Raw genomic sequence first — 15,948 nt, 5'->3', positions numbered from 1 at the left:
TTTGTTCAATTTTTCACATGTATGAATGATTCAGAAGACTATTTCATGCCTGATCTTGATTTTTAACATTTAACTGAATTTGACATTAATTTGACTTATTTTATAAATACATGAAGGCTGATACATCCAAATAATTTGAAAGAAAAGAAAAAAAGGTACATGATGAAAAGTTTTAAACTTGGTATCATCAAATTAGGTAATAATGGGCCTTTTTTGCCAATCAGCAAAATTTTATCACTGATGTATTAAACTATATCAAATATAAAATAAATAATGAATAAATAAATAAAATCATAATATAATCCAAAATTATTTTTCTAATTTCCTGTTCTATAACTACTGTTTTTTTTTTTTTTTTACTATTATGGTTAATTAGCGTGTCAATACTCCCAGTTTCCGTTAATGGAAAAGTTTAAAAACTTGCAGTTTTGTTATAATTACAGTAGAAATACTGAAAATATCTTACATATAATATGGGGGAGGGGAGGCTTGAATATTATGTTGGACAACGGTGGACTTTGAGTCAAAAAAGTTGAGAACCACTGCTTTAGTGTAGTTTTGCAAGAACTATCAAATAGACTATTGCAGAAAATGAAAAGAAAATTTTACCTAGCATGCAAAATACAAATTTTGATGTTTATTTGATGGAAATAATAATCACATTTGGTAATGAGGTTGCAAAAATCGTGGCAAGTGCCTGCTGTATCAAACTGTTGTCTAGGATTGATGTAAATGATTGAATAGATCTCAGACCTGGCCTTGCGGGCTTGTTCCAGCAGGCTTTCTGCTCTCAGTATGTCAGTGGCACTCTGGTTGAGGATGTCCTCGACTTCTGTCAAGCTGCTCACACGCTCCCTGATCTCTGCGGTCAGGTTCTGCAGCTGGGCTGGAGTGGTGGGCATCTGCATCTGCAGAACTTCATTGGCCACAGCCTCGATGCTTTCCAGGTCCGCTCCATCTTCTGTAGAACCAGATAGAGTAGTGGTTAAAAATCAAGGATCTGATCATCCAAGCAACCTATCCTCAGGAAACCTGTAAGCGTTTCTTACGAGTGAGGAAGTCTCGGATCTGTTTGATGAGTTGGCGTAGCTCCTCGTTGCTTCCATCCACACGCTTTTTGGTCTCATTGGTTTTTGACAGCACTTCTTGAGCATTAAGCTTTGCTTCATCTGCTTTTACCTTTGCCTCTGACACCTGAACATACAAATTAAAGAAAAGAAATCCTTTAAATCCTTCTACACAAAAGCATTCAGCAGTTATCAAGTGCTTAACAGTGAGAAGATCCAAACAGAAGCATATCTCTACAAAAATGCATTGCAAAATCTTTTATCATATCAACAGCAGATACAGTATCAACTGAGAAACCTCACCATTTTGGAGAGCTTGTCCACTTCCTCCATAGCGCTGATAATCTCCAGGTCAAAGTCCTTGGCTTTCTGCCAGGCATTGTGGGCCAGCGTGGTGAGGCCATCACATCCCTCTCCTCCACACTTCCTGTTTCCTTCCCCATCCACACAGCTCAGGCCTCCGCAGAGAGAGTCGGCACAGTTCTCTGAGCCAGCTGGACTTCCACATGTCTATCCGGAGAGAGATCACAAAGTTAAAACTAGGCTTTTATATTTACATATGCAAAACTCACTTGCGAATTTAACTTATGCGCAAAATTTGAATATTTTGCGAACAAGCACCGTTTCCATCCAATGACTCAACAAGAACAAAATCGTCACTTCCTGATAAACTGGAACTATAAATCACTAAGAAAAGTAGGAGAAGCTACTGAATATAATAATTTTCATATATAATAAATTACATGCACCTCAGAGCGAGCAGACGAAACACAATGAATGCGGTCATTGCTTTCGGAGGTGAATGCCTGCTGTTTGGGAACACAGTTCCCACAATTACACAGAAATACTTTGATGACAGACTTTGCTCAGGCATTTCCGAATGACCATAACAACATTTCAGATGCTGTGGAACGAGATCGGTCCGCTGGTTAGTCAGATTTTGCCGTCCCACAGCGCAAAGTCACATGACTTTTTTGATGCACTTGGAGGAATTTATTCGCAAAATGCATTTCCATCTCCCATTATTCGCATTAACCATTTTTCATACAAGTCAAAAACCACCTTAAGCGAGTGTAAAAACATTTTTGCGAATTAAGGGATTTTTATTCAAAATTTTGCGTTTCCATCACTCGTTACTTCAAAATGCACATTAAAATAGGGTGATGGAAACATAGCTACTGCCATGATGCTGGAGAGTTGTGTGTGATTGCAAAGGCTTTGCTATGCATTTGCTAGGTATTCTGGGAGGTTTCAAGGGCATTGCTGTGCAGTTATTAGCATACATATGTATAGATAGATGCCACATCCGACCACTCCAGAAACGTCAACGCGTCTGCCATCTTGGAACGGTCAATGAGTTATCACTCACAATTAAAATCAATGAGTTTCAAGATACCACAACATTGTGCAGCCTCTGATTGTAAAAACCACCAAAATTTAAATTCCTGAAGAAATTGGATAAACTTTTTTGACAGGTAAGAATGTGTTGGTTTTTCTTTTTAATATGCATTAATTAATATTAATATGCATTAAACTATAGTACCCTTTAAATGTTGCGTTAGTGAACGGCTTTGTCTTGTTGTATCGTGTTAGTTTAGCAAAATCATCTGCTGAAGTCTATTGCACATATAGATGTTGCGTACAGAGCAATGTACAAATTTTGGTCTGTTGCTGATTCCAAATTACATGACAAAAATTGTAGTTAGTAATTTAATCCATTACATTATACATTTCAGGTAATATAATCAGATTACTTTTTGATTACTATTAGATTATCTTTGACCTATTACTTAGGTTTTCACTTGTTTTATCATCCGCCAAGCAAAAACATAAGTCCAATCAGCAACAGTACACCTGTCTTCAATGAGCCACACAACATGTAATAGACATGTAATAGAAAGTTTAGAATATTATGTGACAAGAAACAAAAGCCTAAGGATCTCCAATCTCCAAAAATATAACATGAAAGTGACTGCTGTTTCTGAAAACTAAACTTTGCTAATTAAAATTAATGTATGTCAGTGATTAGATAAGCTCTTGACCATGTTCATCAATCTGTTGACTGCTTTACCTTCTCGCTAAGCTCAGACAGGTCCAAAGTCTCCAGCTGTCCAGCGAGGTTGTCCAGTTTCTTCGCAAACTCATCCTGCCTTTGAATGAACTCTTCTTTGGTCTGGTTCATCAAGTCTTCTGTTTCTGTTCGCAGGGTGGCAGACTGATTAACCAGGTTGTCCGGGTCAATGGTGGAGGCATTCGCACGGATCTCCGCATTCTGGGACTGCTCATAGTATTGATTCACGCTGGCTCTGGCCCCTGTGGAACGAAAAACATTTTGCATTGATGCATTGCCTGGGTCTGTTGAAGAAAAGGGCTTTACAAGATATTGAGTGATGTTACTCACCTCGAATGTCTGAATTCTTCACAAACTCCACCTGCTCCTGAAGGTCCTTCACCGTCTGTTTCAGTTTCTGAGCTTCTTCTTTGAGGGACTTCAGTTTGGTGTCTGTGCTGTTGTTGTCGGATGAGATCTCAGACAAGGTCTCCTCCGTCAGGTTAAGGTTGGTGTTCATTTCAGCCATCAAGGCACTTCAGAGAGAAGATAAATTCAAACAGATTATTCTCATGAGACCTGATGAGAAGGATCTACACTTGCTTCCACAAGCCTAGAGAAAGGCTTTAACTTACGTAGCTTGTTCAAGAAGTCCCTGGATCTCCGTTAGAGGCTGAGTGGCTGGATTCTGGGCCAGGATGTTGCGGATCGAGTTGGCGCTGCTTTCGATGTTATTGATGGTGGCCTGGTAGGGTCCCGTAATGCCGGTGGCTTTGATGGTATTGACCTTCTGGACCAGTCTGTGGGTCTGGTTGGTGAGGTCGCCCACAATTACATCCCATTCGGCGAAGCACTGGTGGCAGCGCTCGCAGTGTGGGAACTCGCCCGTGTAGCCTCGAGCACATGTGTCACATCGAGGCCCGGAAACACCTTCCACGCAAAAGCAGTGACCTGTGACCTTGTTGCACTGCTGCTCCGCGATGCCTCTTGGGTCACAATCACATGCTGAAAATATACAGGAAGAGGTTTAAGTACAGAGAACTGAAGTTTTTATGCAGACTTATCATTAACTAAAACTATTTAAAATATTTCTGTTAACTGAAATGAAGCTGAAATAAAATATACATATTAGAAAAACCCTTAAACTTAGCAATTAACTGAAATAAGTTTCACCTGAAGCACTAAAACTACTGACTGGAAATAAATGAAAAATAAAATTGCATTGAAGCTAAAACGGAAAAATAAATTAAACCTAAATGGCAATATTAAAAAAAAAAATTAATAAAAAATGACAAAAGCACATAACCAAATTACTAAAATTAAACTGAATTAAATTAAAATTAACTAACAAAAAATAAAAGAAAAGCTAATCCAAATTATTTTTAAAATCTATAATAATATAGAAATAATACTAAAATAACGCTGGTTTAAAGTTAAGCATGTTGCTAAGTTAACAAAGGTCTACTCTAAGTATAAAATACACAAAAATATTTTTTTTATATATATAAGAATTAATAATTTATCATTAACAATGAATTTATAAATTTGTAGAGTTTTTGCATTTATAGTAGAAGTAAAAAAAAAATAAATAAAGATTGAAATTACAACATTTGTAACTAAGAATTCAATAATTATGTGGTGTGTTTTGCATAAAAGCACTGGCAAAATGTTGATTCAGTAATTATATTTCCTATAATTAAGTTGGGTAGATTGCTTGGCCACATTTCAACAGAAAGAGACCAATTTTAGAAAAATTTAATTTGAAAGGCTAAAAGAAATGAACCGAGATGTTTAAGACAACAGTTCATTGACTGCCATTTTCTGTCAACAAGTGCAAACTTTGAGTTACTGTGACCTTATTAGGCTGGAGTTGAAAGAGTGAGTGATAGAGTCAGGGGGAGGTGGTGGGAGTGGAAGGATGAAGGAAAAGATTGTTTGCACACTTTAGTGCTGCACTGCACTGCGAGTGTTTGGTGAACAAAAGCCAATAACTGCCCCACAATGACAGACGAGACACTTAGCAAACACCACGTTAGGAATGACTTAACATGAGGCCCTTAAAACAAACATACTCATCCACAGAAAATTCTAGTTTTAACGGCCTTGTTAACCTTCATCAAGACCATTTTAACCAGTCAAAGAAACTATTTCTCATATTCAATTTTTTAACATACCATAGTTAACAAGCTAGCTGTCTACTGCAACAAAGATACCTTCATCCTATTTAAATGTGTAGCTTAAGTGACTGATTTTGAATGCTCTACACAGGCAGCAACTCTGTTAACCACAACAATAATGCTCCTCCGATAGAATTTGGCATTAGCATGTTGCTAAGCTAACAATATACTACTCTAATAAGCATAAAAATACATAGCACTCACAAATATTGTGTGAAATAGTCAATTTTAATTAGACTGAACAAATTTTTATCAATACTTTTCAGGACTGAGTGAAATATCAGCACAAATCATTCTGATGGTGCATTCAGGCCCTACTGAAAAGTTACGACGTCAGGTGTGTTTAAATGAACTCTGGGCTCAAAACAAACTTTGCATTCGCAAGGTTTCCCTTTCATAATTCTGACTTTGTGGTGGCATTCATTCAATTCGTAAATACAAAATCAGACAAAACTCACATCATGGATTCTTCTCCATGAAGGATGCTTAAAAATTTGGCCAAAACAAATTATCTTAAGGCATCTTTACACAGCTTGCATGTTAAGGCTGCTCTGTGCCTGCTTAAATTTCTCTGTAAAGACATAATGCTGTATAAAAGCCAGATTTTATGCCTGCTCTGACACACCTCATCCCCTCGTATCAAAGTATACAGTTGAAATTGCAGTGTAAATGCATTCATGCCACCTCTGAGCAGCATTATGCAGTCTGTGTAAAGACACATAAATGCCAGATTAGAAGCGCTTCTGTGCCAACTTTGTAGTGTAAATTTGGCATTAGAGGGCAGGAAAATGAAGTAGGTTGGTAGCTCACTAGGATTTGTAACAGAGCGCATGTCTTTACGGGTAAATAGGTAACCAGAGACCAGCACTTGTTTGACCCCCAAGGAGAATTCAGGAGAATAGATTTGACACATACAATACGTGAATGTGGACCCTGTCTGGGACGGTTCGTTTACATAAAACACATTCCAGTGTGACGTGATTAAACACACATTCCACAGAAAAAGACTCCTTCACCCAAGGCTGCTAATGCATACAAGGTACTAGAGATAGGGAATTATCTCGGAGGGTAATCCCTGCTATTATCCAGGGGGCCTGAGGCAGCACCGGGGGTGTTTCTTGTTGGGACAATGCAGTGAATGTGACCCCTGGAGACGGTAACAGGCGTAGGAGCTTTTGTGTTGGTGATGGGAAGTATTTAGTACTAGCAACTGACACAAAAATTCTAGGATAGGCTTTTACTGCCCGAGGAACACATTTGCATTTTATTGTTTAAAAGCCGGCTTGAGAATTACATGAACCTTTTGAAAAGCAGGCCTAAATTAAACAAGACTGAATGCAATGCAGTGCATTTGTGTACTCAGCAATCGTTTACATAGACGTATATGGCTAAGGCATGGGGATGTAAAACATATCAAACGCCAACTGAGAAGGAGAACCACTGTATCCCAGACTAAACCACTCAAGGGGTACTTCTGTAATAACAAAGTCCATTTTACTGCTGTTAAACATTCATGACAGTGTTAACAAGCTCTTGGAAATTATGCCTTAAAAAAATGCACCAACTTCAGGGCTGGTCATATATTTGCCAGATCTGTGTAAACAGTAACCAGCCATGAGGGCAGCTGCCGCTGCATGACCAACATCCAATTTCTATCAATAAATTTAGTCTCAAACCAACTAAAGATATTCAGTAACTTCGAATCTAACTGTCAGTAGGTTTTCATTTACAAATATGTTTTAAATGGCTGCCTGATACAGGAATATATGCAGGAGTGCACGTAGTGGTGTGCAGGTGTGCATGCGTGAAAATAAAAAATGCGTTCAAACTGTTGATTTGTGCACTGATGGTTGACGGCTGTTAATGCACAAGCACTGTTTTTGATTGACTAACTGTAATGCTGTATAAGATTTCCATTCAAACAGAAAGCGTAAATCTAAGCTACGCGATGCCGGTTTCGGCGCAAAACATGAAAATGTGACATTTCGTTCACTGACGCACTTCAGTCGGCAGCGCTAAAACCGACAGTGCATATACTTACTTGCCGGCAACCCGCCAAAATAAAAGCTTTCTGGTTTAAGGTTTGAAAATATTGAAAATTAATTGAAAAAATAAATAAATAAAGAAAAGTGTCCAAAAGAAAAAATAAAATGTAAATATTATAGCATTGTATTTTTAAATGTAGTATAAAATAATTCTATTTTTTCTCTCATTTTTTAAATAATATAATATTAATCACATTTTACTTATTATTTTGTTTATTTTGATTTTTAAAATAACCTAATTAAATAAAGCACAATTACATTATTTTTACTATTATTAATAATTTTATAGTTATATTTAACGGGTCACACTATGTGCAGTGTCAGCACCAAACCAAATCTCTAGGTGCTCTCATGAGAACCAGACCGAAAAAATGTATGCGCACCCCTGAATACATGTATCCTTTCCATCTGTTTTTCATCACCATGCAGATAAGGTTATTGTAAAAATGCATGCGAGGAAACATCACCTCTTAAACACAACTATGTATGGCTATCATTCCTTTCACAAGGGCTTTTAGAGTTTAAGGAACATTTTACCAAATTTATTTTACTGTTTGGCTAATAGAGCATGAACTTTTAATTAACTTTTAGGCTTTAAACATTTATATTCAAGATATAAATGATATAAATTCAAGATTCCTCAATTGTAAGTCCCTTTGGATAAAACTGTCTGCTAAATGAACAAATGTAAATAGAAATGTAAATGTAGCGCTATAATTGATCAGAATTCGGATCAGACGATGCCTCTAGGCACAAAAAAGTTGTACTAATTATACAAAAAAGTTAAGCTATAACCTATAAAATCTCTGAGGAAACCAGTTGTGGTTGGACAAAATGTAAAGCTTGGGATTTCACAAGGTTATCGAACTAGTATTTAACAGGAAACCACATAAAGCGCAGCTCAAGCTGAACAAACGCTCAGTGCTGTGCTGGAAGAGGGAAGAGCATACTGAGAGCGAGTCAACAGGAGGGTTATAGAGGGGTAACTGGATCTTAGAGGAACACGGGGGGCTTCCTGCTCCATCAGGACTCTCCAAACAAACGGAGGGGTGTGGAGGTGGAACAGATCTGTCGGCACACCGCTTTATCTGCTCAGAGTGACCCCAAAACCTGCTCTGCTTAAGACCAAATGGCTTATTTAAGGAATAGTTTGTGCAAAAAAAAAATCTGCATTTGATTACCTTCATGTCATTTCAATAATGTACCATAAAAGTTGTTTATATGACTTGTGCGGCTTTGTGTGAACAGACTGAAATGTTACTCACTGGAAATCTCTTTCGCCAACTTGTAAAGTGATGGAAATGCTGATGGTGGGTCATATTTTACATGCATCACTCTTGACAATGAGCTGTTAATTGGGCTGAGATTATAGTGAAAGTCTAACAAAACAATGCGTCACAATGATCTTGAAGGAGATCAGTAGATAGTCGAAGCTCAGTACCATCAGAATCTGCACTTTCCTTGTTGTTCAGGACTTCAAAAGAACCAGAAAATTCTTCATCAAGTTCAAATAGATTTCCAAAGATATGGTCTGCACAGCCGCAAATACAGTCAGAGAGAGGACAAAGCCTCTTTTCTGAGGAGGAGTACTGCAGCGGACACTAATAGCCCCATAAGGGGAAGTCCACGAATACAAAGGTGCATTGTGGGAGTAGAGAGGGTATTGCGAGGCTTCGACAGATCCCCCCACGAGCTCGTCATGGTCGTGCACATCTGGGGCGAATCAGAGAGTGGGCCGAGGACATCTCCATTCTGCTAGACATTCCTACAAAACTGGGTTGTCTACAGATTTTATGGTTTGGGGTACTGGCAGAACAAATCTGCAGTGTTTGCAATGTCAGCAAAATCAGCTTAGTTGCGTTATCTAGGTTTATTCAATGTTCAGCAGTGAACATTTAAATTTAAGATTTACCTTTTAAAGTGAAATTAAAATATTGTGCATGTTTTATTGGTGTGAATTTTTCAGAATACAAAATAATAGTTTTCGAACTACTGTCATAACCAAGACTACATAGGCGGGGGAAAATTATATAATAATACTATATATATATATATATATATATATATATATATATGTATACAGTATATATGTATGTATGTTTGGGGAGAAGTTTCTCTGCTCACCAAAGCTGCATTTATTTAAACAAAAATACAGTAAAAACAGTAATATTGTGAAATATTATTGCAATTTAAAATAACTGTTTTCTGTTGTAATATATTTTAAATGTAATTTTAAATGTAATTTAAAATGTAATTTGTGCTTAAGAAACACTTATTATTATTTTCCATGTTTATTATTATCAACAGTTGTGCTGATTAATATATATATATATATATATATATATAATTTTTTTTAGAAAATCATTATACTTTTTCAGGATTCTTTGAAAGTTCAAAAGAACAACATTTACATTATAAATGTCTTTACTGTCACTGTCTTTTGGTCAGTTTTAAGCATCCTTGCTGAATAAAAGTGGTAATTTCTTAAAAAAAAAAATCTTACTGACCCCAAAATTCTGAAATGGTAGTTTTTATAATATAATATAAATTTAATAATAATATAATTAATATTAAAACAAATATCACAGCCAACTTGTCTTAATATATTAAAAATAAAATGAACAAAATAATGCACTGCAATAATTAATTTCCTAAAGAATATTCTGGCTACCTTAGAAGTACATCACATTACTAAAGTTAAATGCATTGCAGATTATTATCAGAATTGACTGGGTCATTTATTGCACTGATATTTTTCAGTTTTTCTGAACTCACCGTGGCATTTGACCTCAGGGTTTCCCCAGAACAGCTCTCTACACTCTCTGCAGGTTCTGCCGCCAAACCCAGGTTTACAAGAGCACTGGCCCATAATCTACAGCACAGAGAATAAAAAAAATACAGATTAATCCATGTGAACTTTATTACGATCCCAAACATGACATATTAGTGTGAAGGTGGTCTGACCTCATTGCAGGACGAGCTGAAGGAATGGTTGAGGTCGCAGTCGCAGGCCTCGCAGCCTTTCCTGCTGGCCATATTCCAGGTGTCCGGTGCGCACTGATCGCAGTGCTGGCCCACCACGTTAGGAAGACACTGACACTGACCGTTGTTCAAGTCACAGTTGCAGTTACCCGGAGAGGGGCACGTCTCCTCAACAGTGCCCATATGATTACACACACACTCTGAGAAAGACCAGGACAAAACATTAGAAACTCAGCGGCCAGGAGTCAAATGCATAGTTATACTGCACAAAATGTACATTTAAAATTTTTTTTTTTTTTTTTTTGTCTATAATAGTAAAACAAACTTTATCTAGACTTCAAAAGAACTAATCTTTTTAATTGTTCATACTATGTTTTAAATAGATTTATAAATCAGACATTGTATCGACAGTAATACTTGTCCTAACTACACTACCAGTCAAAGGTTTTTGAACAATAAGTTTAATACAGCAAAAGCAGTAATATTTTGAAATATTTTTACTATTTAAAATAACTGATTTCCATTTGAATATATTTAAATAAATAAAATGTAAAAAATAAATATAAAATGTAAAAATCATTCTAATATTCTGATTTGCTCCTCAAAAAACATTTATTAATATTATTATTATGTTGAAAACATAGCTGAGTATCATTTTTTTCAGGTGTCTTTGATGAATGGAAAGTTCAGAAGAACAGCATTTATCTGAAATAGAAATCTTTTGTAACATTATAAATGTCTTTATCGTCACTTGATCAATTTAAAGCATCCTTGCTAAATAAAAATATTCTATAATTTCTTTTTCAAAAAAAAAAAAAATTATACTGACTTCAGGATTTTGAATGGTATTTATTTCAGATAAATGCTGATCTTTGGACCTTCCTATTCATCAAAGAATCCTGAAAAAAATGTACTCAACTGTTTTAAATATTGATAAAAATAATAATAATAATAAATGTTTCTTCAACATCAAATCATCATATTAGAATGATTTCTGAAGGATCATGTGACACTGAAGACTGGAGTAATGATGCTGAAAATTTAGCTTTGCATCACAGGATTCATATAGAAAGCAGCTATTTCAATATATTACTGTTTTTGATGTATTTTGGAACAAATAAATGCAGGCTTGGTGAGCAGAAGAGAATTCTTTAAAAAAACATTAAAAATCTTACTGTTCAAAAACTTTTGACTGGTAGTGTACTTTGTACTACAATTGTATGATCATATTTTTGTAAACACAGTATTGAAACAATGAAACTTTTCTTCAAGAACTTACTTCTGCAGCTCTGGGTCAGTGCATTGCCGTAATAACCGAGCTTGCAGCGGTTGCAGCCCTCGTCCTCGCCGTCGGTGTGGTACAGGCATTTGAGACAAGCGCCCGTTCGGGCGTCACAGGACTCCGGGTCCATCATGTCGATGTTGTTGTTGCACTGACAGGGCCGGCATTCTCCGCCCACCTCGTGTGGGTTTCCGTAATAACCAGGGGTGCATTCTTCACACCTGGCACCTATGGGTGACACGAGACAAGAGGTGTGTTCAATTACAGCTCTCACTGCTACAAAATTACATATTACAAGACAAAATATCACCAAATTCTTCCACATACACTATCGTTCACTAACGTTTTTTTGAAAGAAGTCTCTTAGACTCACCAAGGCTTCATTTGATTAAAAATACAGTAAAAACAGTAATATTGTGAAATATCATTAATGATATTTCACAATATTACTGTTTTTACTGTATTTTTAATCAAATAAATGTAGCCTTGGTGAGCAGAAGAGACTTCTTTCAAAAATATAAATCATAACAATTTCCAAACTTTTGAATGTTGCAGTAAACTATATGACAAGTTCTAGCGTGTGTCATGATACAGGAAATTTACGGTGTTCCTGACAGATGCTCTTATAAATCAAATAAGATGTCTGCTGGTTACCTTTATATCCCTGGTTGCAGACGCAGAACACCTGGTTGGAGTCGAGGCTCTTATAACACGCGCCGGAGAACTGTCTGCCGCTGCCGGGACCATCCGGACACATGCAGGGGCGGCAGTGGTCTCCAGAGCCCAGGACGGGGTCACCATAGTAGCCATTAAAACACCTGCAGAAGAGATTTTATAAATGAAAGGCTATACTTTCATGTAAACATCAAACTATAATGTTGAAGAAAGAACACAGTGACTAACCTCTCGCAGTTGTGTCCAGTGGTGTGGTCCCTGCAGGACAGACACTGTCCCGTGAGCGGGTCGCACTGCTCAGCGTGGCCATTACAAGTGCAGGGGCGACAGTTAGGGAATCCCCAGTGTCCCGGCAGACAGCGGTCGCACTGCCGCCCATACGCTCTGGGAATACACTCGCACTGACCGGTGGCCTCGTGGCAAAAGGAGTGGACAGACCCCTCAGGACTGCAATCACATGCTAAACCAACAACAGACCACAATTATGCTTGTGAAAGAAATACATGGTGCAGTCTATGCTATTGGCCAGTTGTACTTACGCCTGCAGCCTTGCGGCCCAAAAAGGAAGGTTGCTGGGGCGCATTTGTCGCAGTTCCTGCCAACCACGTTGGGACGACACTGGCACTGGCCACCGCTCGGGTCACAGACCGTGCTGAGAGACCCCTGCGGGTCACACTGACAGGCTGAGAGAAACAGAAGAGAGAGAAAAATATAGGGTTAATTCAAGGTAATCGGGGCATTTTTTCCTCAGTCATTTCAATGGCAAACAAAGTGTTAGGTCGTATTGATTAATCTGTTGCGAAAAAAAAATAAATAAATCGCAAAACAGCACTAAATGGAGTCTTCAAGGAGTGAGGATGATTTTGTTGTCTTCTCGCTGCTTAAAAAGTGAAAAAGAAAGGTAGAGACGGAGACTTCCCCCTCCTTATTAAGGAGCAGTGGGATTATCACGGGTGAATCAAGGTTTACTTCAGGATGTCTGGCTCAGTTTGATGCTTTGCTAGCGATACTAGAGCCACATATTAAAAAGAAGACCACCAATTTTGCTACGGATGCGAAAAACGGAACCCGATCCCAATTTTTTTATGACGGACGAAAATTTCGGAGGCAGTGTTTGACATAACATGAGGTTGTATTTATTTTTTAACGTGTGAAAATTTCGGATGAAACTCGAATATCGGTTGTTTAATATCGGCTTATATACCAGTAGACACGTCAACCAGTAGAGATTTTGGCCTGTCATCTCTATCGCGGATACATGCTCACGTGACGTAGCTATGCTACGTAGTCACGAAAACTCGTTTTTAAACATTGCAAGTAATTTTACGCCATTGAAACGCAATCAGCAGCGAAAGAGAACTCATTTTGCTGTATGCTTGAGCTATCTGAGAGACTGTTTCTGAGCGCTGTCTGAGAGGCTTGTGCACGTGTATTGAACGCGGTGCGTATTGAGTTATTTTTACCGCTTTATAGGCCCTGAACGAATAAATACATTTGTCAAAATGCCCGTCTTTGCAAGTATCCGCGTAAACACAGTAATTTAAGTGAAAGCAAACAGCTGAGAAAGAAAACAATGTGTAACAGTATATTGGATCCGGGCAGCTTGCCACTCAAAATGAACTCTAATGTAATCTATTTACCATTTTGTTTGTTACTTTCCTGACAATGTATAACTATTCCAGTACACTCTTTAACCGTATAAACAACACCTCATATCAAACTGTACATTTATATAATATTAATACATTTATATAATAAGTTTATATCGGTTATAAAAAAACAAAAAACAATATCGGTTGATCTCTTCTACATTCATGTATATCATCCATTATATTATTTAATGGCTGTAAAAATACCTTTTGGCTAACAGAATTTTAATATCAGGATTAACAGGTTGGAGCTTGCATACAGTTTAGCATGGGCTCAAACCCAAAAAAAACCTCTCTGATGGATGTGCACAGCTTATAAATCACACTGAGGTAAATCACCGGAGTTCAACTCGACACCTCAGTGGCTCCGAGTTCAAACCACCTGCGTAAAAATGCTTGCTTAGGGACTTGGCAAGCCATCTCACCATGAAAGACCCACAAAAACCCATGAGATTTAGAGAAGTCACTGGTGCAGGCCAGAAGAACCGGAAAATTTTACATCAGTCCTAGTGGATTGCTAAAGCAGTGGTGAGGAGAAACTAAAGTAACAACACCACAAATCTTTTCAAAATAGTGTTACTTTTCTAGTTACTAGCTATGCTTTCCAAAATGTAGCAGGTCGCTGGCATATTGTGCATGGAGCTTTACAGCTGAGCAAATTGAGGTACAAACATGCTTTCCTAAAATGTCAGATGGCATAGCTAAAATTGAAAATATTTAATGTTTTATGATCTTTAATGCTTTGAAACAGCTTAATTTTTTACAAATCAGAGAAACATTTTTTGACCAAACAACCATTTTTGCAAATTAAATGTTTTAAGTAAATAATAATGTAGTTTTTCACTACATGGTAACTGATGGATGAATATTCAATTATTTTCATTTCTACAGCACAATATCAATACATAACATAAATTAAACAGGTAAACAGACTGAATTAATTGATCTCACCAACTGTAACACCATTTGTTCCCACTAAAATTTAAATCAGGGACAATTAAAACATCTGTTTTAATACTCTGATACCTGTGATTACTAAGATGAAGAAGGATCATGAAATGCTCTGTTCATCACTATAATTTCAACTTACTTTATTTAATGTGTTTCTAGTTTTATTAGTTAGAATATGTTTAATATTGTCACCATACTTGAGTCTCTTCATTCAAAAACTATTGTTAATTTTGTGCCTTTAAACTGCTCTGTTAAAATTGTATCATCAGGTGTAACTGTTATATATTTAAAAGTTACATATTTTAAAAGACTGCCTCCTCACATAGCTTCAATGTTGTTTGCTACTGATTAAAGTGTAGCCTTGAAATGTGGCCTACTTTTCCCAGAAGGGAGTTTGACTGTATTTTTTACATTATGTATCATATAAAGCTTAACAAGTTAGTTTCTTAAAGAATGACACGAAGATGTCTTTTCAGTAGCAGTGTATGCTGTGTTTGATTTCATCATGTGGAAGTCAACATTTTCACACTGATATTTATAGTCAGCAAAGCTTGCGTTCTGATTTACGCCTCTAGCCATGTCTTTTGCTTTTCTTCTTGTCCTGACAGTTGATGAAATTGTAAAGTCTCAGACAGGAAGCATGTAAAGCAGTATAATTATGCCTGAGGCCCTGTTACAAGCTCTGACACGAGGTAGGAAAGCACCTCTGATGAGAGACAGCAGCCGGAGGAAAATGAAAGCTGAATGAACGATGACAGAATGAAGACTGGCACGTCTATCATAAAGGGAAAAGGGTATTCTTATGCGGTTAGAGAATGGAGCCAAAGACATGCGATGATGACAGGCTGAGAATCTGTATGTGTGTGCACTTTAAACAAAGTGTGAAAGATCTTAAAGTCGAAGTGATTATGCATTTGTGATATTAGAACTAGAATTAGAAAATAACTAATTATTCTGAAAAGTATAGTGTAGGCATTTCACTCGCATTTGCAACTAAAACCAAACGCATGCAAACAGTAAAATGCATGCGCGAATAAAATACACTCAACAGATCTTTAAAATTCAGTTTT

At 37.1% G+C, this 15,948-nt stretch overlaps 1 protein-coding gene across 1 annotated transcript in view; it reads right to left on the bottom strand.

The window, feature by feature from the left end:
• Window positions 1–15,948, bottom strand: part of lamb1a (laminin, beta 1a) — a 37,363-nt gene that overhangs the window by 2,556 nt on the left and 18,859 nt on the right. Inside the window, exons 18-29 of the mRNA XM_058766417.1 lie at window positions 12,818–12,961; window positions 12,507–12,738; window positions 12,258–12,421; window positions 11,601–11,831; window positions 10,304–10,521; window positions 10,115–10,211; window positions 3,753–4,122; window positions 3,469–3,653; window positions 3,139–3,380; window positions 1,371–1,577; window positions 1,050–1,194; window positions 754–961 (exon numbers count right to left, since the gene is read on the bottom strand). Coding sequence (XP_058622400.1) covers window positions 754–961; window positions 1,050–1,194; window positions 1,371–1,577; window positions 3,139–3,380; window positions 3,469–3,653; window positions 3,753–4,122; window positions 10,115–10,211; window positions 10,304–10,521; window positions 11,601–11,831; window positions 12,258–12,421; window positions 12,507–12,738; window positions 12,818–12,961 — 2,443 coding nt within the window. The remainder of the gene's footprint in view (window positions 1–753; window positions 962–1,049; window positions 1,195–1,370; window positions 1,578–3,138; window positions 3,381–3,468; window positions 3,654–3,752; window positions 4,123–10,114; window positions 10,212–10,303; window positions 10,522–11,600; window positions 11,832–12,257; window positions 12,422–12,506; window positions 12,739–12,817; window positions 12,962–15,948) is intronic.

This window comes from Onychostoma macrolepis, chromosome 25 (genome assembly GCF_012432095.1).
Source record: "Onychostoma macrolepis isolate SWU-2019 chromosome 25, ASM1243209v1, whole genome shotgun sequence".
Classification (NCBI taxonomy): Eukaryota; Metazoa; Chordata; class Actinopteri; order Cypriniformes; family Cyprinidae; genus Onychostoma; species Onychostoma macrolepis.
This window is presented reverse-complemented; position numbering and strand designations above follow the sequence as displayed.